Here is a 26,386-nt window from a genome sequence, read left to right as displayed (position 1 = left end):
GTAAATTGCAGTAATTCACCATGGTTGTCACAATCTAACCTATACAGCATATATATCTTCGATGTATGGCTTATAGCTTACTTTTCATTTATAAGAAAAAAAAAATATGTATATATATATATATTCTTGCTTGTCCAATTCACAGACATTCAAAGAGTTACGTGGATTTATATTCAGCTACTCTTGCGAGCCTTTTATATTTGAAAAATTTTCCGAAGTACCAGTAAGAAAACAGTTTACGAACCAGACGGGAAGCATAAATGCATGCGGATAATCGAAATAACGATAACTTGACAAATATGTATAGTTACGTACCATTCGGAGTGACATTTTCAGCTCTACAACTGTGGCAGACCCATAGTTTTATAAATAAAGTTTTACCTCAACTTAGAATCAACACTCAATTCGTATATTATTGGCCCCAGCACCCTTTTATTATTTTATTATACATCGATTCAAAGTACGGTTACACCGAACGAGCCTGAACGCATCTGTCTACTTTCAATCACTTCATAATGACAAGAGGTCTACTTACACGGTAAGTTCACGATTTTTTTTACTTTCATCGTAAAACGAAGAAAAAGAATTATTCCTCGGGTTGACCCTCGTCACCGTTCTCGTTCGGAGTAAATGTACCGGATAATAAAACGACTCCTCGCCAATTCTATCTACCTATCAGGCAACCACCACATTTGCAAAAACCATATTATTCCCACTCAAGTTTTACGTAAAGACGTTGAAATAAAAATCCCTAATTAACGGTACATAAAACTTAGAAGAACCTAGAAGAAGTAGGTCAGCACTTTTTTTCATCAATATAGAAACAACAAACTTGAAATACATTCTTTTAACTCGCTTCGAGATGAGTTCCAAAATTTTTTTTCTCCCAGTTGTATTTATGTTTTGTTATTGATCGGCAAATAATAGATATTTATCAACCTGTATAGCACCACCCCCTTTTAGAAAGAGAGACTTGGTTGTAGAATAAATGGGATTGGAAAAGGTGGCGGTAATTATTTACACGTACGTTCGTAGAAGCCTGAAAAACTTCTGAGTCTGCCAGAGTAGTAATGAGTCTGAGAAAAGTCGTGCCCGTATCCGCCTACGTTGACTTTCATAGTCGATCCTAACATTGGTTGTAATAGTTACACACTACGATCATTGACGTTACGTCTCTCTTTAACTTTTGTGAGATTGCTATGCTTATCGTTACTGTTCTCGTTAGTTTACTATACAATTGTTAACGTTAGCCACGAGTCCCAGATTCCGAACAATCACCTCGTGACATATCGGCTGAACAAAGAGCACAGGATCACCCAACATAAAGTATCCCTGGGCCAGTGTAACCTCCTCGAAGACGAAGAGGAAGCTTTACCGCATTGCGCTGGAACAGGAAATTCATTGCTCGATTAGCCTTTAACTACGATATAAGTATGTGTTCGAAAATGAATCCTGTGATTCTAATACTCTATTTGGCATCAGTGAAAATGTGGATTCATATACTAGTATGAACGAATCAACGAATGAGAAACAAATTACTGTAATTATCTGAATCCCGCACGTGAATGTGGATGATGCGACGATACTGATTTCATAGACATCGCGAAAATTTCAATTTTGAACGGTATTTTGAAAAGGCAAGAATTTTATCCGAAGTGGAATCGTGAAGTGAGACGATTGAAGAAAAAATGTCAAGTCAGCTGGCACTAACCGTAAGCGGTGAGATTTAGCTTCCAAATGTGCTGCCGATGATGGTGCTGAGTTGGCCTTGGACAAGAAGCGAAATGATTCGTGACTGAGAGGTCATTATGTCCAACTGACGCCGCCGTTGCGCTGTATACGAGGCAATAGCGCGCTGCTTCTGTACTAGCAACCACATATGCTGTGCCATTTTCCTCCCAACTGCCATGGCACCAGTAAACTGTAAATAGATCGTGACATATTTTATGGCAGATGAGAGAGAGAGAGAGAGAGAGAGAGAGAGAAATCAATTTATACTTTGCTAAGTTTTCTCCCGTCAGGTAGTCGCCGTCTGGCAAACTCTTGCGGATCGTTGACGCGAATTGCCGAGGCAAAAACCTGAGTCCTTGACATGGATCCTTCGTGCAAAATTCAGGCCAAGCTAGTGATGTTAAGGTTTTTTGTGATCTTTCGACCCGATCCGAACCCGGACACTTTGGAAATCTGAGCGATGTCCCAAACGGGCGAACATTATTTATGAGCATATAACGCGATTCCATATATACCTACGTACTGTATGTGTACACGGAGTTGGATAAAAATGTCGTAAAAAAGCTCGTCGAGTAAAAATGTAATCTTTTGTTTTCGGGATGACTGAGGTTATTCGATAGGAGATGGAACCCTTTTTAAACATTAAGCAAAAGTTCTTTCCGAAACGGAAAAATTTTCTCCACGTGTTCGGTTGTCTCTTGGAACTTTATAATGTATATTCGTAGGTACCCTGGCCTCGTCTACCAACGACTACAATATTAACCACTTCAAAATGTCTTGTCTTGAAGATAACGGTCTGCATGGGAGGGTGACTGATTGTGAGTCATGTTTATCCGATACCCACAAGGTTTTCATAATACAAACGAAGCTAATTCCGAAACGACCGAAGAATTACATCGGCGTAAGGGAATCGACTTTTTCACCCCACGCGCATTATTCTCTTCCAAGAGGCAAGAATACATACATACCTATGTACCAAGGTATGCTCAAGTATGTACCTACCTACCTATGTGCCGGGTAGTGTTTGCCGGCAAATTACGCAAACGCTGGGGAGGAACGACGTAGGAAAGCGATAACAACGTAAATCAGGATTTCTCGCACGCCAGAACGAGTAACGCTCGCGCGTTCACCAATTCTCTGTGTAACTAGGTACGAGTTTAATTCTCTAGATATGTGGAACAGGACTCGGTTCCGTATATGCCAAAGTTCTGAACTAGGTACGTATAATCTGTAATCAAAATGGCTGTATAACTATTAACTTGGTGATCAGCCATTACACGCTGTCGCAACGCCTTCCGCTCCTTGCCACTCGTCGACAACATAGTTCCGATTTCGAAAGTTTACAGCCACCGATATAGGCGCGAATGACTCAGTCAGCTGGAGAGGCTAATGTAAAAGGAGAATTGTAGATCCGTTTTGCGATATCACGGTGCAGAAAACGTATCGTAGTAGTCATAGGACAAAAAAGTTTGATCCAGAGCTGCCTCGGCTAGGATATTATTTAGATATTTTATATTTAGTCATGAACACGGATAAAATTTAATCCGTAATTCGCCTTACGTTCATTATTCTCGTCGAAATACTTCTAGGTCAATAACCAATTGCTGAATTCGAAGATGTAACGAAGCGAGGGTAAAATTTCAAGCTATTCCACGATGATTTGATCTGAAAGCTGTATGAAGCCGTATGATCCTGATGGCGAAAACTGGAATAGGTACTCGCAACCGACATCCGTTCCTTGCACGGTGTCGAGTGCCGACGATGAGTGCAGCACAATGATAACTTACCGGAAAATGCTTCATCCCTGCAGGAGGCTGAGAACTCCATACGATGAGAGCTCCGACAGCCAATGTCCAGGCCAGTGACACTGTCTTGGTGACACGGCGTGGGGGATGGAGGTGGTAACGGTGTTACTTTGACCTCTTGCGCGATGGCATCCTCCTCGTTTTCGCCGATGGTGTGCTCTTCGTCGAAGCCGAGCATCTCTCTAGTCCCGTCCATCTGGTGATAGGAGTGCCATGAAGCGACCTTGTAGCTTCCTAGATGAGGGCACTGCTGAGGTATAGGGTCGGACGCTGAAAGAGGTGAATGTTGTGAGTTGAAATGTACATGGAGAATGGAGAGGATAAAAGAAAGACCCGAAAATTAGAGTTAAAAGTGAAATATTCACTCCAGAGCTCGAGTTTGCTCTATAACTTTAAGGACTGTGAAAGATTGGAGATTGAAAACGGGGTACGGTTCAATGTTTCTCCACGAAAGTGCAAACGTAGTTAGTATTCATCGGAACTACAAAGTTGATTTATGAAGTGCCGATGGCTAGTGAGAAATTTTTCACAGGGTTTAGAGCCGTGCATTCTTCACGTTGCCGCGTTGGCTCTAACGGTTGTTCGGTCGCTACGTCCTATCAAAATGGGAGGCCGTATAATAAGTTTTTCGCTTGCTTTCTGTACGGCATAAATTTACCCTGATTATATTATAGAGACTTTACACGATTAGGTTTATGTACTACGACGTGTAACACCAGTTGAAATGCCACGTAATAACCGCCGCACGCGAGTCAGCAATTACGGAATTGCAACAATTAAAGCAGGATAAAAATTCATGAAATTTCTCTGCTTCACACTAAACCAGCTTTCGTTATAACACGAAGGCTTTTCAGTGTCGGTAAAACAGATTCTCTATATTTTTTGATACTATAGGTTTTATGCCGCTTCCTTATCGCTGTGTCACGCTCGCAGGCACGTATCCATTGTTAAACCAGAACCTCAGAATTATGCTTTGCTCGACTTTTATCCATATTTTGGAAAGAATGGCTCCCCCTTCTTTTTTTGCTTTTTTTTACTTTGGGAACACGATATAACCGTAGTAAAAATATCAACGCGTCGGTTGTAAATTTCAAACACGATAGAGAATTTTACAATCTGCTCAAGTCTCGAATATTCGTAATATATATAACTACCCAGGTATTTTTATGGCTAACGATTTTTTTGATCTCTTACAGGATTGTTAACCTCAGTAACTGATCGTTACGAAAAGCTGTATACAGAAACGTTTCCATTTTTTCGGCCACCTTGCGTCTACAATACAGGCAATATTTTCTATTCTTCAACGCTGTTGACGTCAAATTAAATTCTCGCATAGACGGTTAATGCCACTGAATAAATTTACTTGATTTCATTACTTATATTTCACACGTTGACGTTCCAAATTATTAGTATAAATACTCCTCGAATATAATACATATGTATTGATGGAACTTAACGGTAAATAATAAATATTTATAGGAATTAAAAATCTTGCCCCATTTCAAGCAGTACCTTTGCTTATGTGCCGCAGAGGTGACAAGCATTCCTTATAGTCATGTAATCAAAGCTTTTATTATACTCACTGATGAATGTTGTGTATGGAGCTGACAGTGGATTGAAACCGCTCGGTTTACACGCGTCCTCCGCCTGCTGACTCCACATTTTAGATTGCTGCATTTCAATCACGTGGCCATCCCTTTTGTGAAATACTAGACACACGTAGCCATTGGTGCTGAAAAGTCGTAGGGAATCATTGAGTGTACATAGCCTTGGAATAGATATCACGATGACATGAAATAACAAATTATAATTTAAAGAACAATGTGTCTGGAAAAATATATTCTCCATACCAACACGAGTAGCTATAAATACTTTACCTCTAAGTGAGGGTGTACACGAGAAGTGATTAAAATGAGGACAAGGGAAAATAATTTATGCCTGCGGGATCAAAGCCAGAAATATTGGCAATCGCAAATTGAAATCAGTTTTTACATCGTAATAACGAAGCCGAATACCATCATGCACCTTTTGGTTCGAGTTTGCAGTTTCGTTCAATTAATTATCTATGCATGGAGAAAGCCACTCGCAGCGAACGATCAAACGGTTCAGTTCCGTTCGTTGAGTAAAGTACTTATTACCTTCAGCCATCAGAGAGCAGCCTGTTCGATTCCGTGGTACCGCCGTCAGGAACTCTGTAAAGATTTCGATCAAATCCACATATGCAGATGTACCTACCCGAGTTGTCGAATTTCCCCCGAGGCTTGCCTCTACCCATACTTAATAGGCAGGCAATTATTTCGATCGAACAGCCAGTTAATATGATCGTGTTACTGAACCAATAACGGATGGATAGGTAGTTGGATGGATGGATGGATAGATCATCTTCAACACAATTTACGGAAGCTTTTTTAATTCATAATGGTTTGAAAGGATACGTGGGATCACGGCTGACTGGTGGTAAATAGATAAACAATTTACTCAGAATTTTCGTAACCAACCATGAGTTTTCGTCAAGTATAACCTTTCTTCGTGAAATTCCTACGGATACCATAAAATGCACTAACTCAAGGTGGGTAGTGGTCTGTAACTAGTTTAACAACCTACCAGATGCCCAATGTATTAACAGAGAATAGAGATAGTAAACAAAAACAATTCCTGCAATGTCTTCGTGTAATCCTGCTGACTGTCGTATAGTTTGAGAAGTTACGCCTACCGTAGTTCACACGTGATCGACAAGATTAAAAATCACCCAGAAAAGGAACGACTATAAAAAGTGACATGACCATAATTAGTTGCTGTTAACCCCTGGAACAAGGTTTTTTTCGCACCCTCGACTGCAGCCTGTGGATAACCAATGGTTCTTGATCTGGTACAAAAATAGTCACTAAGCTATAGGAGGTCAAAGGAATTCCTCACCTACGTTATTATAGGTTCATTAATATACAGCTTCGAACTCTTCACTTTCTTTGTTCCCGTCCAATTTGACGATGAAATTTAATGGCAGGGGTGAAATGGAGTAGATTGAGAAGCCAGAAGATTATCCGGTTGTTTGACGTCAAGCCCGTAGTACCAGGTCCAGATAAACAGCATTAATTATACGCTGTTGTTCTCGAGCGAAAAGATTTACTCCTCTTTTTATAACCGCGTTTTCTTCCACCGTACTTTCCGTGTCTTGTACGGGTTGTTTGCGGCGTTTGTACCGAGATGACAAGCGTCGTGGAACGAGGGCCATTCCGTGGGGCGATAGCGGGCAAAGAATATTATGCAACTTTGCATGATTTAAATGGTCGTTTATAGCAGGACTGTGACTAGAAGTGGAACCAGAGCCACTTTTTCCCCCGCTTCTACGGTACTCGCGGTACAAACGGCTGAGCTTCGTGGTACCACTTGGAATAATTTTCCAGGCAATTGGTCGACGGTAAAGAGAGGGAGAAAAAGGATCGGCTCAGACTCAGGTTTATCTTCTACATCCTTGCTACGTGTGACATTCTGTTTATCGGATGCGAATGGCTTCGTGACTAGCTCAACCCGGTATGTTTTCCATGCGATTCACTGAACTTGGGAACGAAACAAGTCATTGAATATTTTTCAAGTAAGTTTTCTGGGACAGAGTGAGTTGTACATCAAGCACAATTTTTCACTTTGGTTGCCTGAATTTATTGTCCTTCACCTCTCCCGTCCCTTCACCCTTCTTATTTGGCGAGGATCTGTTTCGCAACAGCGTATCCCACCTAGACGAGATTAAAGAGGCATTAAGCTATTACCACCTCCGAATAATGGGCGAATTTAGTCGGGCTTATCTCCTACTACAGATTCAACTCTTTTTATTAAAAGCAGAAATAACAGGTAAGCTGATTACGTGACTGCCGCACTAGTTAATTTAAGCTTATTCGCTATGTAATGCAGGGATATGAAAGTATTAGTACGGTTTCTAGCTGCTTGCTGTTATATTCCTTCCTCATGTATTTGTCCTCTACTTATAATTTCGCAATATCGAGTTTTTTTTATTCAATTTTATCCCCAAAACTTGACGTACTAAAATTCTGAAATCCTGTAAATCTGAAACTTTAGGAATCAGGAAGTAAAATCAACTATAGTTATTCATGCTTCTGAATATAACTTGTATTGAGAGATTTAAAATTGGCAGTGTAATTTAAATGTTTAAATTTTTAATTCTCAGTCACTCAGTTCAGTACTTATTAAATGTTATTGGAAGAATTAATAATCTATTCGAATATCTCTGCGAGGTATTAGTTACACGCATCACCCTGAAAATTTTTGACAGCGGTAGTACAGAATTAATGTACTCAGTAATAGGCTCACTCCCGTTCCAATGTTTATAGGGTTAATTTGAAGGTTTACGCAAGTGATTATAAGCTGCGTCCCCGGAATGAAGCTGACTGTTAAGAGTTTAGGCAAACAAATTTACAGATCTGTCGAATCGCCCCGACCTTCACCCGCGAATTGCCCAACTATTTGCACCGTGGAGTCGAAATCCGAGTTGAAATCGCAATATGGTGCTGAATAAAAGGTGATGGGGGTGATAAAGTCGACGGATAAGAAGATAAGCTCGAAATACGATAGGAAGAGAAAGAAGTAGACCTCCTCTCAACAAACTGTCACCGGGGGACGTAGGAAGATAGGATTCCGCATCGAACTAAGGTACGTTTTGGCTGGTGCGAACCGGGCGAACGACGAGATCACGAACACAAAACGTACTTCGTAAGCAGGCGGTGCTAAAAACTCCGTAAGTCGTACGGTTGGTGGCAGTGATGCAGAAAATGACGCAGATATCTCTGGTTCAGCAGGGGTTAGGGAAAAACAAGAAGAGGAAAGAGGATAGGAAAAATAACGGCTAATATTTTGGCTCGGTTTCGCGCTGTAAGGAAACTTGTCGTGAGAAATGGTAAAAGTTTGTCAGAGCGGGAAATGTTTGATACTTGGTACCTTTATACTTCTCCGACAGGCACGTCCAGCGAGGTAAGTATTCTTTCCTCGTATATTTAATCATCGATACTCCGAAGAGACTCGGCGCTGGCTTTGCGATTATCACATTATCGGAAAGAAAAAAGGATCGAGTTGAGAAACCGTAGCTTCGGAGATTATTAAAGGTTCTAAAGCGCTTTTGCTGTAACAGCAGCACGAATCCGAACACCCCGAGAGTACAAAGTTTGAAATTTAAACTTTTGAAACGTGCCATAGACCTCTCTCAATTTTATTCATTTTTCATCACTCTTGAGATTGGATAAAAACTTGCAGGATCCCAGTGCTGGGGTTTGGACTAAGATCGGTACGCGTAGTCGAATTATTTCCGAAGACTCTGAAAATGTTTGGATATGAATAAAAATAAGGAATGAAAATGATTGTCTATCGGAGAGGAGGGAGAAATTAGAAAATTAAGAAGAACGAAGGATAGCTGAGGCGAGAAGAAAATATAGAAGAACCAGGTAAATTGACTCCCCGTCAATTTACGCCCGGGGTTGGAGTTTGTTAAGCCAGGCGTCTCGCCGAACCCGACATGAAAGCCTTCACTTCATCTTCCAGACGCGAGGCAGTCGTAATTATATTTTCGTACCGGATTGTTGTTCACTTTTGTCAAAAGAGAAGTCTCATATTGCAACATCGACGGCTTGATCTTCCCTCGAGAAACGAACGCGACACTCTGTCTCCTTAATATTCCTGCATCTCAAATATTCCTGCACATACCGTCCCTCCGGGTTTTCAACCATTTTAATGATTTTACATTTCTGCGATGGTCGCATATAATTGAGATCTTCAAGTGAATGAATTCTGAATTCGGAACGAGCTTTTCATTTAAAAACGACGCAACGAGAGAGAAGTGAAATCACGGGGTAGAGAAGGTTCGTTTAAACAAAACAGGTATACGTATATCGAGTAAGGTGACCAAAAAGGAAAAAAATATGTTACAGCTTCAAAGGAAACTGACACCGCGAATACACGGGGCGTGAATTTGCGTTGCGGAGAAATTGATGCGAGTGTTGTATTTTGGATCATGGAAAATATTTCACTGAATTGTGGTACTCACCAGCCACGCGTCGCTTTGGCCACGAGAGTTATTCGCCGCTCAGTCTGGATCGATGAGGATTGGAGGTCCGAGTTGACCACCGAGTGACAGACGAGACGCGTCTCGTCCTGGTTCAGGATCGTCAGGTTCCTGGGGGAGGTTAAAAGCCGGGCCACTAAGTCCAGGGCGACCCACGTTCCGGCTGACACAACCCAGTTCGGAAAGTCACAGCCGACCGGTGAGCGACCTGAAAGAACACTGATTTAGTGTCCGGCTGATTGCAGTGACAGGGCTTGTTGACGTCTCTGGGTTCGATTCCGGCTTAAATTTGACCAAAAAACATCGGTCAACGATTCCTGCTAAGATGCTTAAGCGGTAACGGACGTTTTACCAAATTCGTTTATCAAGAAGTTGGCTTGTCGCTTTGCCAGCATTTGATGCAGCTATAATAACCACCCCGAACTTCCGCTAACGGGACGATAATTTTAGAGCTAAAAATATGAGCATTACAGTGTCATCTACCGCGTGAGTAATGATCATTCATATTAATGCGCCATACACTCTTCATAACGATATGGGACATTTCGGTTCCAGGCACATCAGTCTCGTTGTCACTCGAGCCGATACCTATTTACAGTTGAATTCGGAGGGGGGTATATTTTTCTATTTGATGTATCGACGTGCGTCGCAACGAAGCTTTATATTGATTAATAAAAACCTCGCAATCAGGGCATCGAGAATTCTAAAAATGTTAGAATATCGCTGCGAAATAATATTAAAAAAAAAAAAAAAAGAAAAAATACATTTTTCGCGATTTCTCACCACGGATTCGGGCTCACTCGCTAATCGAATTGACGGTTCGACAGGCCACCGCCATGTTTAATCGGTTTTTTCCTATTGTCGGCATACACGGGCATCACCTCTGGAATGTCGCTCTACCGCGAAACCTGATCGATATTCAACCCAGGCCTTGATAGCAATTTCACGGTTTGAGATAATTCCTGCTGCTCGCAGCAAGTGATAAAATACTACGGTATCAAATAACAGGATCCTGACGTGATCTTTTTATATGAAAGATAAACAAAACTTGTCGAGGGGTATACATCCCGCTTCGCTGCGTGCAGGGCTTACGATTTTTAATGCGATATAGCCAGGGGTATAAGAGATTTGTACTTTAGGGTGGAGCCTGGGTAACAAACAAGACGGGCCATGGAGCTAAAATTAAAAGAAAATATTATCGGGCCAAGTTCGTTCGAAACTTGTTCGCCAGGCCGTAATCTGAATTGTGGAAAGTTTAAGTGGAACTATACCGACGACGGGGGGAAGGATGGGTTTCTGGCTGAAGCAAACGGGTAACGAACGTTTGGGGAATTCGCCGTCGAGGGTCGGAATTTTTAAGCAGCTTACCGCTTAGTACAATTTATTGCACTGCACCACGATTCCAAACATTTGCGACCATCTGTCTTCCTAGACGAACATTTTCACAACTGTGAGTAATTTTATACTATTTTTCAATGCGCCTCGAGCAATTCGCTCAGACTTGCTAAGACTGCCGAAAAAAAAGAAACGAACCAAGTTATCACGACATGATCAGAATAACATATCGACGCCAGTTGTAATTGCGAACAACCCAAGAAACATCAAAGAGCTTCAACGAGATTCAACGTTTCCGAAATACTTGACGTTTTTTACAGAAATTTCACTCCGAGTAAGAACCAAAAGCGAGGAGACAAAGTCGGAAACCGGCTTAACATGGCGAGTTTTTTTTTAGTCTCAGCTGAAAAAGCCACGCTTTGTAAATTCCCTCACAGATTTTATGCTGCTGTATTTTTCCCACAGTTTTTCTCTCAACTATCGTCACTTTCAGGTTTCCTTCATCTCCGGAAGAACGACGTAATTCCAGCCTGATCAATAGTCACGCTGATTGATAAAAGGGTGCCACAGATACGGATGCAGCATCAACGAAACCGGACCGATTTCACCGAACTCTACAATTATGTTTTTCGATGTCGTAAGCTGTTGTGGTTTGTATATAACATATTGCAACTTTGAGTCACCAGAAACATAAAGGTGTTCTCCAATAAAAAAGCGGATGTAGCGAAAAACAGAAAATACAGGGTGAAGTCGTATATTTAAGAAAATACGTGCGCTCAAGTTAACGTCTAGAGAAAGACTGTTTTTACAGTAATAGTGGTTGGCGCAACAACCAACTAATCCATGTATTTGTAATATGTATTTATTTCGAAGGGCTAAGATACCCTTGTTTAACCCACACGCATCATATTACTCCGTAAACTTCGAGCCGTGGTTAAATTTGTATAGTTTTTTTTCTATTCTTTTTGTCGAAAGCCATTTTCGTCAAAAAAAAGTCACGTCAGTGGGAAAGATCCGTGATTTTATTTTTTGCGTTTCGGAGATCCGCATAATTCTAGAAGAAGCACGTTGCCGGAGCTGACGACGTAGTGCGACGTCGTCATGCTCACAGTAAAAGAAGCACTAAAGTTTTATGTCCCTCTGACTATCCAACATTCTCCCAAAAAAAATCTCTCGCCAATGAGGCCCGATATATATATACCACCGAACTGGAGTTCAGTGTGTATTATGATGCCATAATTTGGCAAGACAATGTTTTCGCATTCGCGAACGAGAGAAGGTCAGAGGCCTCGAAGAAGGGTGAAAATTATGCTAAATACTACACGGACGAGGCCATCTTAGTGTAAAAAACGTATCGCGTGTTTGCGAAAGTTGGGGCTAACGCACCGAAGACTGAGGCTTGAGATTAAGACTGCGAATGCAGCCGATGACGAGGTCGAAGTAAGATAACTGACCGTCTTCGTGGAAGCGGGCAACGTGCCTTGAATATCGGCATTTCTATGTTGTCTTACCCACTCCCTCATCCTAAGCGCGGGTTCAGCCAAAGTCGACTCTAATACCACTCAAAGTCTCCTCCGGCTGGGACTGAACTCGGTCCGTTCCTCTGGCTCCATCGCCTATTCTGATAACACGGGTTTCCGGCCAGGCGAACTTCCGCGCTCGTGAAGATCGCAAGAAAATTCGCATCTTAACGGGGCTGAACCGGAGCTGCAGGATGTAAATTCACTCACTCTGCGTCATGTTGAGAGTCCTGGCACCTTCAGTCGCGCTAAGCACTCCGCTGCATGTGGCATCTCCGCTCTGGGCCAAGTTCCAAGAGTTCCTCCCGCTCTTGGCGTAGATGAAGCACCTGTAGCGGTCCTCGTCTGTTGTCAGCCTCTCGCCGTTCAGCCGTGCAACCAGGTAACGCGTGCTTCCCTCCCTCCAGGTGGCCAGGCACTCGATTTCCTCGACTGCGCGACAAATTGCAATTATATTTCAAATTATTTTGAGCCATTGGTGGAGGCAGGATATGCATGGTTGCAGTGATATTGCCCAGCACAGCTGAAATATTGCGAATTAATTAATTGTAAGCTCGCCGAATAATTATTCGATCGCAACGGAGAATCGTGGAAATTTTCAACAGCGCGATGATATTAGCAAGTTATTGCATGTAAGCATGCAGCTTCTCTCCGGTAATGAGTAATACACAAAACGATTAATTATTCGTCGTATTACTGTGCATTACTGTTGATTAATAAATATTCGACCGCGCATTTCACGCAACGCGGACACGGTATTGATGGACAGTGTACATTAAAAAAGGTTATTTCTGAATTTCGACCGGCTCGCCCCCCAAATCGGCCCCGAATAATTTAAAAATAATTCCACAATTTTTTTCATATTTTTATGTCAACTCTAAGCCGTGCCCCAAAGAGGGTGAATTTCCTTATTCAACCTATTCAGGGTAGATCGAATATACCGTACGGATTTAGATGAAATTTGATATAGGGAGGTTTTTTGGGTCGCTGATTACGAATCTGAACTCAAAATGTGAAAATTCAAAGTGGCGGATGAAAAGTGGTGGAAAAAAAGCCTCAAAGTCACTTCATTTTGCCATATTGGATGCACAATTTCGAATTTTGTAATTTTGAGTTCAGATTTGCAATCAGTGACCTCGAAAACCCCCGCGTACCGAGTTTCATCGAAATCGGATGACTTTTTGGACCTGGCTCCTCCATATTGCATTCACCATTAGTAACTTTCAAATTTTGAGTTGAGTTTCGTTATCAGTGACCCAAGAAATCCCCTTCTACGAAATTAAATCTAAACACGTTTGGTTTATTTGATGTGACCTTGAAAGGGTTGAATGGAATCAACCCTCTTTGGGGCATGGATTACAGTTAAGATAAAAATCTGAAAAAATTATGGAATGAGACTTTTTTAAGGATCACCCAGGGGTACATACATATATATTATTATATATACATGTATATCCATGGAAAATAGACTTGTAGAACTTCGTTTTACGCCAGTTTTAGATCAACTAGTACGTATAATCAATCAGAGTAAAGGTTTTTACCTGTACTTTCGGTGGCGCGAACATCGTGGCAGGCCTGATAGCGCAAAAGGAGCCGCGACTCGTGGGTGCAGGTCTCGGCCACTGAGGGTGGATTCGAGCATTCACCCTGGCCACGGTTGTAGCTGAAGAGGAGGGGTCCCTCGAAGGGGCATCGGGATGGAGCTGCTCCTGACCGGAAGAGCGAGTTCAGCGCGGCGTCTCCGGCCAGCTGAGCACAAGCAGAGCTTAGGCTTACACTTCCCGAGGGAAGGCAGAACGCTAGAAATTGATCGCAAAAAACATTTTTCTGTGGTTAAACCTGCTGCGGAATGGTGAAGCGGCGGTGTGACATCGGTTCACGAGGTATACTCACTTTCCTTGAACTGAAGCACGTTCGGGTGTTTCTCGTGTATGACCATGCATCGATAACAGTTGTACGGTCTGAAACGAACGGAAGAAAGGGGTACTTGAATAATTATAGCGTGTGTGCGTAGCTCCAACGAGTAATGCGAGTATCGAACTGGCGGGGTGGGAAAGTAAAGGTCAGTCTACTAATTTCCATACCAATCTTGGTAATGCAGGTGGTAATTCCTGTTCCAAGGAACTGGAAATTTTACCTTTCAGTGGTATTACGCGAGTGGGTATAAGTACGATGTATTTCCGGAATGGCTACTCTCGGTAAATGTTTTCACCGACTTTGTCGTGGAATTGAATTGCGTTATTATAGGTATAATAATAGTTTTGGTTGGAGAAGTTCAGGAACTCCGATCGGTTGAAAGGTAGAAATAAACGCAGGGATGAGCTCTAATTGTAAAATGATCAGGTAAACGTCATTCAGTGAATTACCGAATTATTAATAATATTTGAGGAACCGTCATCTTAACAACAACATTCTTCTCTTTGTAAGGTTGCGCGAACAATTTACAGAGGAGTAAATTCAGGCGGCTAATTAACGCGATAAAAATTACTCTCGTTCGCTTTTAGAGGCAGCGAATCAAATTCCAAGTCATAGGGTTTGGCGGATCGTCGGACGAGGTAGAGGGAAAAGCCTGCGCGAAAAGAGATGAAGAGAAATAGAGCGTGAGTCAGAGATGGAGGGGAGGAGAGGGGCGGGAAAGGGAGAAGGAGAAGGAAAAGGAGAAGGATAAAAAGGATGGAAAAGAATCAAGACGAATTGGAATCAAAGTGGATTATTGTTATTATCCCTTGGCAAGATGAAGGTGAGTTTTTCCCGCCCTTGAGGTACGTCCATCAGTATAAGACGAAGAAAAGGTTATAAATGCATTAATTTCTTATTCAACACTATAACGAAGCTTAAGCTCCTCGAAATTTCTAAGCTTACATACAACTGAACGTACACTGTAAGGGTAAGGAAGAGCTGCGAAGCCGTTGTGTCAGACCTACTGGTGAGAACAAAGGTAAACTTTAACTCGAGTCCAGTTAAGTTGACTCACCCTAAGTAAGCATAAGTAAGCGTGCAGTGAGGGCAGCGTGACAAGTTTGGCAACTTTTAAGTAGTTCCACGATACTTGGCCAGACTTTCCGCACGTCGTCGCGGGTCTGTTAGCCTGCGGTTATATGCGTCTCGCAGCGTTTTCCGAACGTGATCCTAGCCACGGCGAGGTTTTCCTCGGCATTGAATGCCGCTGATGAAACCGAAAAACGTATTCCGGCAAATTGACATTTCATTTACGTGTTTATAATTCATTATTCTTTGTTGTAATGTGCTTGTTTTAATGTATTTTCGAGCTTGTTACTTTTCTTTTGATAGCTTATAATGATTCGCCTTGGCAAAGACAAGTCCGTGGGGGCGGAGGCCGGGGCGCTGGAAATAAATTAAAGATCAGAATGAATTTGCACAAGGCGTAGGGCATAAAAGAAGACAACTAAGTGACGCGTTACTTGTATTTTCACTGTCCCGCCAGCACAGGTTGGCTGGATCTTTTTGTACGAGCGCAATCGAGTAGAAGCTCTGACTGTTGAAAAAGAAATGTAATAATAAAAAATTACACAAGAACATTCTTTTTTCAGGCGATTTTCCCTCACCGACTTCAACGAAATTTACGAATCAGAAGTGGAGTATAAAATATGCTACATACGTATAGAGGGAAAATGTGAATCGATGTAAAGTACGGCAAGAGATGAAAAGTCGGTAACCGTGCAAAAAGATAGTTCCGCGATGGGTATAACAAACGTAAAAATAATTAAGGATTAAGTACTCGGAGTTGAAAGGTAGAAAGTCGAGAGGAAAAAACTCGATTTTGGTATACGTATATGCAGCGATACTTCGACAATATTTGCAGGCTCTATACGCAGCCGGCGAAGAGGAGAGAACGAAGTCGAAACAAACGTAGGAATATTTTGCGCGTTTTCCGCGCCTCTCGAAAACGAAGGGGAAGACAGATGGACGTGGAATTGAGGAATGTGTTTCCTCTGTTAGCCGATCAAACCCGCTTTAATTTTCTATTATTTACAGGTGTATCAAATATTCAAATGTTTTGCCTGTTGCTGCTTAAATAATAGAGGCGTCCATCGCTGGGCGCGGAACAACCGCCGCGCCGTTTCGACGGAGCCTCGGATTGTTTTGATAAATGCGTTCCGAAATTCTCATTGGGAAGACGACGGACTGACGGATCTAACAGCGTCCATTAGCCGCAGAAACCGGGCTCGGCTGCCGGGCTGCTCGGCGTTGTATTACCCTCATACCGAAGGACGAAATCCTGGGAGCTCTATTCGCGATGAGCGATTACTTACCCGGAGCTGAAATATTTCCAAATTTCAACCCTATCGAACGAAGCCCTTCGCACGTATTTTCGTACAACGCTCACAATCTTCTACAATCTCTTTATTTCGCGGCACGGCATCACGAAATTCCCGCAATTTCCAAGCAGCTGAAGAATTTTACGTATATTCGCCGGTGTATAAATCAGCAGGAAATGAGTTGTGTAATCCAATTAAGAATTTTATTCGAACGACACCGATTTCATTCTGCTATTTTCTATTGCATAGTATATTAATAAAAATATTGTACCACAAAGGAATCCACGTATGTCACGGAGAATTCGTTCGTTCGACGTTACTCGACGAACAATTCTGCACGTATCCTGGCAGACAGTTTCGAATAAATCAATTATCTTGACAAAGTAACGTACGACGAACTCATATACAAACTTTTTCTTTTTCTTACGAGGGATAAGACAGAAAAATATCCAAAATGTATTCGTTTCAATGTACCAACTTTCCCGTGTACAGTCTGACGTACATTCGCAGCTTGATTGATCAGCACAAACGACGCCCACGGGTAATGGACAGAAGCCCCGATAAACAGCGGTTTTCGAATCCACCCACAACTCCTGGAACTGCACGACCTCGAATTCTCGGACCACCAACTTTTATATGCCACGTATACACATCGCCTGATTTCTACTTGAGGATTGCGATACTGGAATAATATTGAGAACACAACTGACTTGGTGGCGTTTCTTTCGCTCCTCAAGAATCGCGTGTTGCTTCAAGCCTGTGGTTAAGGTGGTGTTTAAACTAGCCTCTGCAAAGTTCATTATGCGGAGAAATGCCAATTCCATACATGAATGTTGTAATTTTTTATGAAAACGGATCATTTCCAAAAGAGCAAGAAAATTACAAATTCTTAAACTAAAGTTCATATATATTATATATATCGGTACAAGTGATTTTTACTGAAATTTTCGCTTTTCATATGTGGCAAAAACTTGTACCGTTTAGCACTTGTATAAAAATGTTGAATCTCCGGTCAAGTAACTTCTATTATACATATAAATTGTAGTCGAAGCGATTGACTTTCCAAAATATAAATTAGTACATGACTGCATGACGAGTTTGTTTAATTTCCTCAATTCCCTCGACTTCCTTAAACATTTATGCGAATTCGAAAATATACAGACAAAAAGAAAGCGAAGAGAAAGAAAAAACCGGCTGTTTGATACGTCTGGAGGTATTTCATAGCGCGTTTGTCCAATATTGGAATCCGGGATTGGTTGGCGAATGCACAACAAGCATCGAGAAATATAGAGAGTTGTACGATATCACATATCACATATCCCGCAGAACGATACGCACGGCCGGGAGGTTCGGCAAATGGTGTGTTTACAGAAATATTTTTACCCTCCCTCGGAACCCGGGGCCGGGGGTTGGAATGGCGAATGGCGAACGGCGCCGTCGTCGTAACAGATTTGAGTTATCGACGGAGGAAATGAAAGAAAAGTAGGTCCGTTCTCGCTTCAACCAACAATAATTTTGTCGCCGAGTGATTTGTGGCAGGCGATTATTGTTTTTGACAAAACTTTCATGCGCGGGACGCGTTCCTCGTCTCCGCGATTCCTGCGGGAATTTATCATTCTTCCTAACTTTCCAGTCACCCCTCACCGAGAACATTTAATGGCATCTCCCATGCTGCCAAAGAATACTTACACATGTATATATACGCATATGTGTATAAACATGCAGAGGCCGTTCGTTCAATAGCTAGCGAAGTGGAGCGGAGGCACCCAGATCTCCTTAGGTTTGCCTGAAGGATAGAAAGGCAACCTTATTCCAGGATATCTTCGCGTTAAAACTGATTCCAGAATCTAAATTCACCGAAGCTTGAACAGAGCATCTGTACAACTGTAGGTATATAAGCTTAACGCTATCTTGAATGAGGAAACCGAAAATAGAAGGGAAAAACATTATTAACCCAACAGGGGTTCGAGGATGGCGAACGATGATAGGACGGTAAACGAGATTAAGGAAGGGAGAGGAAGAGATTAGAAGCACTATCACGACGCTTGTCCGACCGGACTCTAGATCCAGATCCTCGATCGCCGAGTCTGATCCGAGCACGAGAGGCCGCTCTCGTTAAAACGGGAACACTTGACTTGACGTAAGCGATTCGTTAACGCTTAAATAAATACGACGGAAGGGTAAGCAGCGCCGACGGAAGCGTCGCGGGGCCTCGACGGCTCCGAGGGGTGGATCGGGGTGGGATAAGATCACGCGTCACTAAACCCGTCAGCGTCATTATAACGCGTCGCGATTTTAACGGCAGGTGTCTCGGGTAGTGAAGCAAGGCTGCTTTCGGTTACACGCCATTTTCTAGCCGGTTTTTCGATATTTTTAACGTACTTTGGTAACGTTGCTGCCGGAGTAATAGGACTCTTTACAACATGCTATAGGGGTTGATGTATGTAGTGTATAAGATAGAGTAGTAAGATAATGCTTTTGGTAAGTCAGGTACCCTTTTGTCGATTAAAAAAAAATTTAGACACGATGTGAGGTCACGAATGTTAATAAGGTACATGTCCATGTATGATAAAATCAGTGGAATTCGATTCCTTACATCATTTGAAATTATCTTCTTCCGACAAGAGAAAGAAGAAATGAGACCTGATTACTTTCAATTTCTCTGTATTTCATAACACGTGCAGAAAAATTGGATTTTTTTTTTTGCACAATGTAGACACGATTTGCCTGCGCAGCTTGAACTTTTAAACTTCCGTTTCAAATCTAGATCACTCTCAAGTTAGTCGATTCGTTGCGCGCCGTATTATGAGCTTATCGTTAATTGTTTGAGTATTCCCGCTCACTTGGGGCTAATTATTGTGTAAAAGGATTCTCCGTCGTTAGCAGGTAGGATTCTGATCAAAATTGTCTGAGCAAACTTGCATCGATTAGTGCAGGTACGGGCACGGGTTTAACACCTTTTATTGTTCCAATCGGAAATAGCTGTTGCGAAAGGTGGCCGCACGTCCCACCACCCTGAGCGGGAACAAATTTTTGTATGTAAATTGGATAAAATTTTTTCGATTATCCACCCTCTCGACTCCGCCACTTTTAATATCCTAACTTCCCGAGAAACGTTCTCCCATCCATGCACCCCGAAGATTCGTGAAAAATCAACGGCCCTCATTCTCAACGCGATCAATTTCGGATTACTTCTGAATTTTCCGGCCTCTCGGTTCGACCGTGTTGAGGCAGTGTGCGAACTTCCTGGGCATGGCACAATCGATGAGGGAATCCGAATAGCTCCCGTAGTCTCCCCTGGTGATCCACTGTTCAGAAATAATATTCTATATAGAGATAATATTATTCTTATGAATAAAATATCAGAGAGAGAGAGAGATAGAGAGAGAGAGTCCGTTTCACCTTGCTGCAGTCGATCCTCTTCAATTAGCGGCCGATCAAGCGGACGGCGGTGATTTCGATTTTGTGTCCGAAATATCGAGTGTCGACGTCGAGTTCCCCGCGGCCTGGGACACAGGGAGAGATAGCAATTGTCACTTGCGGGATTTATTCGGTTAATAAGGGAGCTGCCACGCGAGAAGAGGTGATGTCGGAAGTGGATCGACACGACGATTGCATCGCACTGCCATGCCGGGCCGTTCGGAATTAATTACTTGAATTCAAATTACAGCGGACGGTGAAGGACCGCGCAGCCATTGAAAACTAGTCGAGGAAAATTCATCCCTGCAGTTATTAGGGGTGGCGCAAATTCGAGAATCGATACCCTCTTCGGCCCCCGCTCCACCCCGGTCTTAATCTGTACGTATAATCGGATACTTAAGCCGACAGATAATCCCCGGCGATCTCGCTAATTTATTCCTGCACTCCTCCGCCAGGAGGGGCCCGGCTTCTTAACGTTGACGTCCCTGATTCGCAATTCAGGCAATTATGTCAATCAAGGCGCATAATTCGCGGTCCGCCGGATCAAGATTTCACCTGCAATACGCACTTGGGTGTATCCACATTGCGCACTCCTGTAATTGTTTGCGCAGCGTCACAATCGAGTGCTCCGTGTATACGCCGTTTGGTTATTAATTCTGTTTATACTGTGTAATAGGTGGATACCGTGAAAGCCTGACCGCAACGCGCCCCTCTAGCTCGAAGGGTTCCGCTTGCCAGAGAGGCTATTGATTTCCATGCAGCGTTAATACGCGCATACATATTCGGCCAATAGCGTATCAATACTCGATACGCACACGCACCACGGTAGCAGCGACTGTTTGATCTCACAATTTTCAACACCAGATCACGCACGCCATTTTCGTCTCGCTTTAATTTTCTTCACTTGCTAGACGGCGCGATGATTTGTTTGGTTTTTTAATTCGGAGTCTTTCAATTTCGGACGTTTTCTTTTCCAGGAAATACAAAGAAATGAGAGAGAGAAGAAAAACGGTCAATCGTAGCTGAAAGATCGCTGAAGATCAAGAATGGCATTTATCTTCAGTTCAGCTGTTCCTTTGACCTCATAAAGTACAATGGAAACCAAATCGTGGTAATATTTTCATGTTATTACCGTTCAATTCACCTTCCCCCATATCCGGATGAGGAAGGATCGCGTCGATTTTTAACACAATAGGAAGAATAAAACGGTCGAAAAGTCCGAAAGGTCATCATTAAGGTCGCAAGGTTAAAGTTCATGCACTTTTTGCGTCGAATTCTCAGCTGTTCTAGATCATGGCTGCAGTATATGTTCCGGATTAACTCTCGCGTTGGAAACCCATGACAGGATTAAGAAAGTACGATCATAATCTGTGGAACAAAGTATGTCATATCGAATCGACTTTTGGTGAAGATAACTCCAGAATGAATTAAAAATTTTTGTTTTTAATAACTAGTATTTTTAATAAGATCGTAACATTTACAGTTTCAATTTTCAAACGTTGATTTCGAACCCGAATGAATACAGCAGCGGAGAAGTTTTCCTGAAACAGCTTCGCGTGAACTCAATCAAATAATGCAGGTTTGATTATTTTCAACGTTAACGCTGCTCAATTCGAAGAGTGGAATGATTTTCAATTCGAAATTTCTTCAAGGTCTAGTTTCAAAACCGTTGAAACGAGGAATTTGTTTATATTTTTCAAAAATTATGTGCTGCATAATTTTGGTTGTTTTTACCTCGCCGTATATCCACATTATTTTGCAAATGGCAAAAGTCTGCAGAACCACGTGAGCTAAACGTGTTTTTGTAAGTACCCTCAGATCACCAGTCTCGAAAAAATTTCACCTTGAAACACGAAAGTATAAATGAGTAGGAAAAATTTGAAGATGACGGAAAACAGTAAAAAAAAAGAAAAGAAAAAGAAACAGGTTCGGCTCAATTCCGTAAAGTCGTTCCCTCTGTTTTATCCGAGTTATAGTTTCGCCGGTGGTTGCACATGTGACCGAGTGTAAAAAATATACACGAAGTGTGGAAAATTTATAGGCTGAAAATCGTTGATCGGTAGGATAAAATGTAGGTAAAGCGGCGTAAAATTGGTAAAAATATCTATCACTCACCGACAGGAGCGGCGATGCGCAACGTAACGTAACTCAAGCGTCCGTGGCATATACATACAAACATTTATATACATACACATACACATCTGTTCTCCAGGGGGTTCGGCGGCGAGTATTTCGTCGGCGTCAAGAGACACCGTGACGTAGGTATAATACATACATGTATACGTAAGTATTTCGTGCAGCGCGGTACGGTATAGAAAAATGCTTTTAGGATATTGCCGGTGGTTGCCAAGGGCGGGGGTGTATTGTCCCTGTCCGCCTATAACCAAGACTTTGCCCGACCTAGTTTACCTCTCATAATGCGTTCAAGCCGCCCTCCGGGCACCTACCCTGCGACAGACGAACGGGGATGAATTGCAGAACCGGAAACGCGTCCTCGCCCCTACCGCGATTCTCGGCCTAGGTACCGTTAGAATCGTTCCCCCGATCCCATCGTCACTCGACCTGCGATCCTCTTCTTCTCGCCGATCAGTCGAGAGTGAAGCCAAAGCCGGATACCGGCGAGCACAGCTTCCCTTACTTACCTATCCTCCAGGTAATCATGAACACCCCGATACATCTAATTACCGCGATTGCAAATACGCCCTGGGGGCTCCCCCTATCCGGTGCATGCCGCAAGTTTCCCACTCTCCCCACGTGCAAGAAATACCTGCTACGACTACTACTACTACTACTGCTACTACTACTACTACTACTGCCGAAGCAGTCTCGCTTCTTATCCGCGGCTTCCGGGGAGAGCCGCACATCCGCGCGCGTCTGTGATTATAGTAGAGGGTAAAATTTACCTACCCTTGCAAGCGGGTCTCCAGCAGTACGCGGAGAAGCTGGTAATCCCCGGTAATACGCGAGGAAGCCAGCCTCGACATAAGCGGGCTCTGGCAGGGCGAAAGGGATGGAAAGGGGTGGAAGGGGTGAAGGGGGCGAGGGCTAGCGGAGGCGAGGGAAAGTCGGTTCGAGGAAGCATCTATTGATACATTATTTAGGTGACTTCACACGGAATATGCCGGGACGCTAAAGCGTTTCTAGGCCGCCTACGCAGTAACTATAAGGAGCTTTATTTGCCGAGGTAAAACCATCGCGCACTTACAGCCCCTTGGATATTGAGCATCACGTGGTAAACGAATCGCGGTGAACCTGGAAACGCACTCGAGTACACCTACTTCCGGCTTCGATCGTTATTGCTGATCAGCCGATTGCGAGGCTTTAAATATCTGAAAACTTGCATTTAGCAATTCCGGAGCGATCCTCTTCACGTCTCAAAGATCGTCTCCTTAAATCTGAATAATCGCTTAAAATGTATCATCGATAGATGAAAGCAACAAAATTGCGAGCATATGATCTGCATGTTATCACTAATTGATTTCCAAGTTTGTGTTATAATGGCAAAAAAAAAAAAAAAAAAAAAAAACATAGAACCGGGTAATCAAAAGCCGGAGATGTGATGCGTGTCTGCAGGAGTTGTAAAAAAAATTGCAACATAACTTGAACATAATGCGGTTGCGGATTCGTATCATACAAACGTGGAAAAAGATGCGCGTAGACGCTCGATAATTTTCCCCTTCAACCGGTGTGTATAAAAAAGATACGTGAGGGGGGTGGGGACTGTTTTTTCCTGGTACATGTGGAGATCCCTTCGGACATTCGCGAAGCACGCATTCTGGCATTAGCCGCTTAATTGTCTCTACGTATGGTTAAGCTCGTGGCTCATAACTCACCCCCACCCCTCACTTCTCACCGTATGCAGCCGCGCTGAGTACACGAAGAACAACCCCGTGAGCTTCTACCCCTCTGCCCCTGAAACTATGCAAAACTCGGTGAATAATCCGGAGGGAAAATCCTCGGAACGGCGGCTGTCGATGCGAAACAAGTCGAGAATGTGAATCGATGAATTTGGCAAACCCTTGAACCTCCGCCCCGCGGCATCAGCCACGTCGACCACTTCATCGACAATGACGAGGTCTCGGCTCAGCCGGAATTTTCCCAGCCGACCACATATCGGAAATACTTTGCAAAGTCTACGTGTTGCGCTAAGAGACTCACGGGGCTGGAATTCGCGAAAATTTTCCACCCCACCCATCCACCCATGTATAAGAAATTGACACATCTCCCGAACCTCCCAGATGCTTTTCACCCCAACCTGCAGCTTCCTGCTCTCCGGGCGAATTGGACCGGTTTGTATCCTGCTAAATAATAAGAGCTCCTCGGCCCGGGGATGGCGATTTCTCTATCCGTCAGGCCGACGGATACAGTAAATTTCCAACGAACGAACTGCTCGTGACACATCGAAAATTTTCACCGCAGAGTTTTTTTTACCGATTGAGTTAACGTCGAACTTCGACGGTAGCTACCCATCCCCTCGTACCAGCTACATATTCTTGGTAGAGAAATCAACCCTCTCGAGAGAGGCGTTTGTCGATTGCACGGCAAGATCGCGCTAAATACTTGCTACCATCTTTTGTAAGCATAAAATTATACGGATAACTCGCAGCACGGACCCTATAAGCGTTTAATTAAATCCTTAGAACGCAACGCGTTACCGGTAATACGCGAGCCATATTCCTCTGGATATAGAACGGGAACTAAAATCTTCCCAGCTGGATGCTTGGGATTCCTGGTGCAATATTCTTCGTGACTTTAGAAGAAGAAGAAATTTTTTTTGACATTTCTCAAATTCGATAGAAACTTGCACAGTGCGAATTACGTATTTATCACGCTTGCGTAACTTATAGGTGAACGTGCATTTTTGAACACGAATAGAATTATAGATAAAAAAGTTTGGAAAGCTGGTATGTGAATTGAAGAAGAAAACTGCATTAAAAAGCTTGAGATAAAAGGGATGCAAGAATATAAGCATGGTCCGAGTTTGTTCATATATTACAGACGAGAATTATCCATCTTTGGCATTTATATAACCGTACGGTTAACAGAAGATCGCAGGGATCAGTAGTCCGTCACGAGGCTCGGACTATCTAATTACACCCGCCAGATGATTATTGTAATTAATTTCTAATTAGTAATCTCAGAGTCGAAGTAAATTGCGTTTGCCTACGCAGGGTAATGTATTGATACAAGTATATTATACATCCTTCGCCGAAAACGTCGACGATGTCGCGGTGGTCGGCTCGTTCATCATTACCAAGGCTTTAAGCTCGATTCGGACCCGGCAGGATTTTAATAAAGACGAACCGCCATCTCCTAGCACCTCGCTTGAATTTCGCGGGGTAACGATGGAAATTTATGTGGAATATTCTCCTACTGTTATTATATTCCAGTTAGGCGAGAAAGCTGGTGTGGTTTATATTTGACAGGGCTTTGTACATGGGGTGTCTTGGCGCGATACCGCAATCTCGAGCAGCATGGTCCACTTTATTATCAGCGGGTCGAAGAGAGCCGATGATACAACGACTTTTGTAAAAAGAGAGAAAAAACCGAAGACCAACCACCTGTACACGCGTGATCGTATTTAAGGGAAAAGCGCGCTCCCGGATTCGACGTCACGGCTTACGTCAGAAGGAGAAGAATGATTATCCTGGATTGTCCGAGTTGGTAGGTGTAAGGGAGGATCGAAGGAGAGAGTTGCCGGAAGTTGAGCCAGTTGATCGAGGAAGTGGAAGATAAAGCAAAAATATCACTGGATCGTTCGACGCGTCGAGCTTTCTATCCTGAGGGAACGCGCTTCAAGGGGAAATAATTAGTAATATAACTCAGAGAAAACGCTGGATGACGGGAATAAGTTTACAGGGTGGAAGTTGCGATCGTGTCGTGGTGTACTCTGATGGATTAGACCAATCAATGGGAAGTTGATCAGCCATCTGATTGATTGGATAAGTTTTCGCGATATACTTTACGGGGAACCTGTCTGTACAATCTCTCCCAGATGCCTCAAAACATTGGCTTTAATTTTCATTTTTCCATATTTCGTTATCACGTGTTTTAACCAACTAGAAACCGATCACTTAAGACGTGTACACTCCAATAACTGATCGTAGAAAACAATTATTCGTAGCAGAAAAATAAAATTCTCGTTGCCACCGTTTGATCGTTGAGTAAAAAATGATCAATCGAATTAAGCTAGATCTCCGACAGTACGAATAATATTTACAGGTTTAATCA

At 42.9% G+C, this 26,386-nt stretch overlaps 1 protein-coding gene across 1 annotated transcript in view; it reads right to left on the bottom strand.

The window, feature by feature from the left end:
• Nucleotides 1–203: 203 nt before the first annotated feature.
• Nucleotides 204–26,386, bottom strand: part of LOC124409356 — a 112,381-nt gene continuing 86,198 nt past the window's right edge. Inside the window, exons 4-11 of the mRNA XM_046886932.1 lie at nucleotides 14,349–14,416; nucleotides 13,997–14,254; nucleotides 12,666–12,887; nucleotides 9,583–9,808; nucleotides 5,120–5,268; nucleotides 3,519–3,806; nucleotides 1,712–1,921; nucleotides 204–1,384 (exon numbers count right to left, since the gene is read on the bottom strand). Of these exons, the coding sequence (XP_046742888.1) occupies nucleotides 1,275–1,384; nucleotides 1,712–1,921; nucleotides 3,519–3,806; nucleotides 5,120–5,268; nucleotides 9,583–9,808; nucleotides 12,666–12,887; nucleotides 13,997–14,254; nucleotides 14,349–14,416 (1,531 nt within the window). The 3' untranslated portion in view covers nucleotides 204–1,274. The remainder of the gene's footprint in view (nucleotides 1,385–1,711; nucleotides 1,922–3,518; nucleotides 3,807–5,119; nucleotides 5,269–9,582; nucleotides 9,809–12,665; nucleotides 12,888–13,996; nucleotides 14,255–14,348; nucleotides 14,417–26,386) is intronic.

This window comes from Diprion similis, chromosome 8, assembly GCF_021155765.1.
Source record: "Diprion similis isolate iyDipSimi1 chromosome 8, iyDipSimi1.1, whole genome shotgun sequence".
In the NCBI taxonomy this organism is placed as follows: Eukaryota; Metazoa; Arthropoda; class Insecta; order Hymenoptera; family Diprionidae; genus Diprion; species Diprion similis.
The sequence above is the reverse complement of the archived record's forward strand: the minus strand, read 5'-3'. Positions and strand labels throughout refer to the sequence as shown.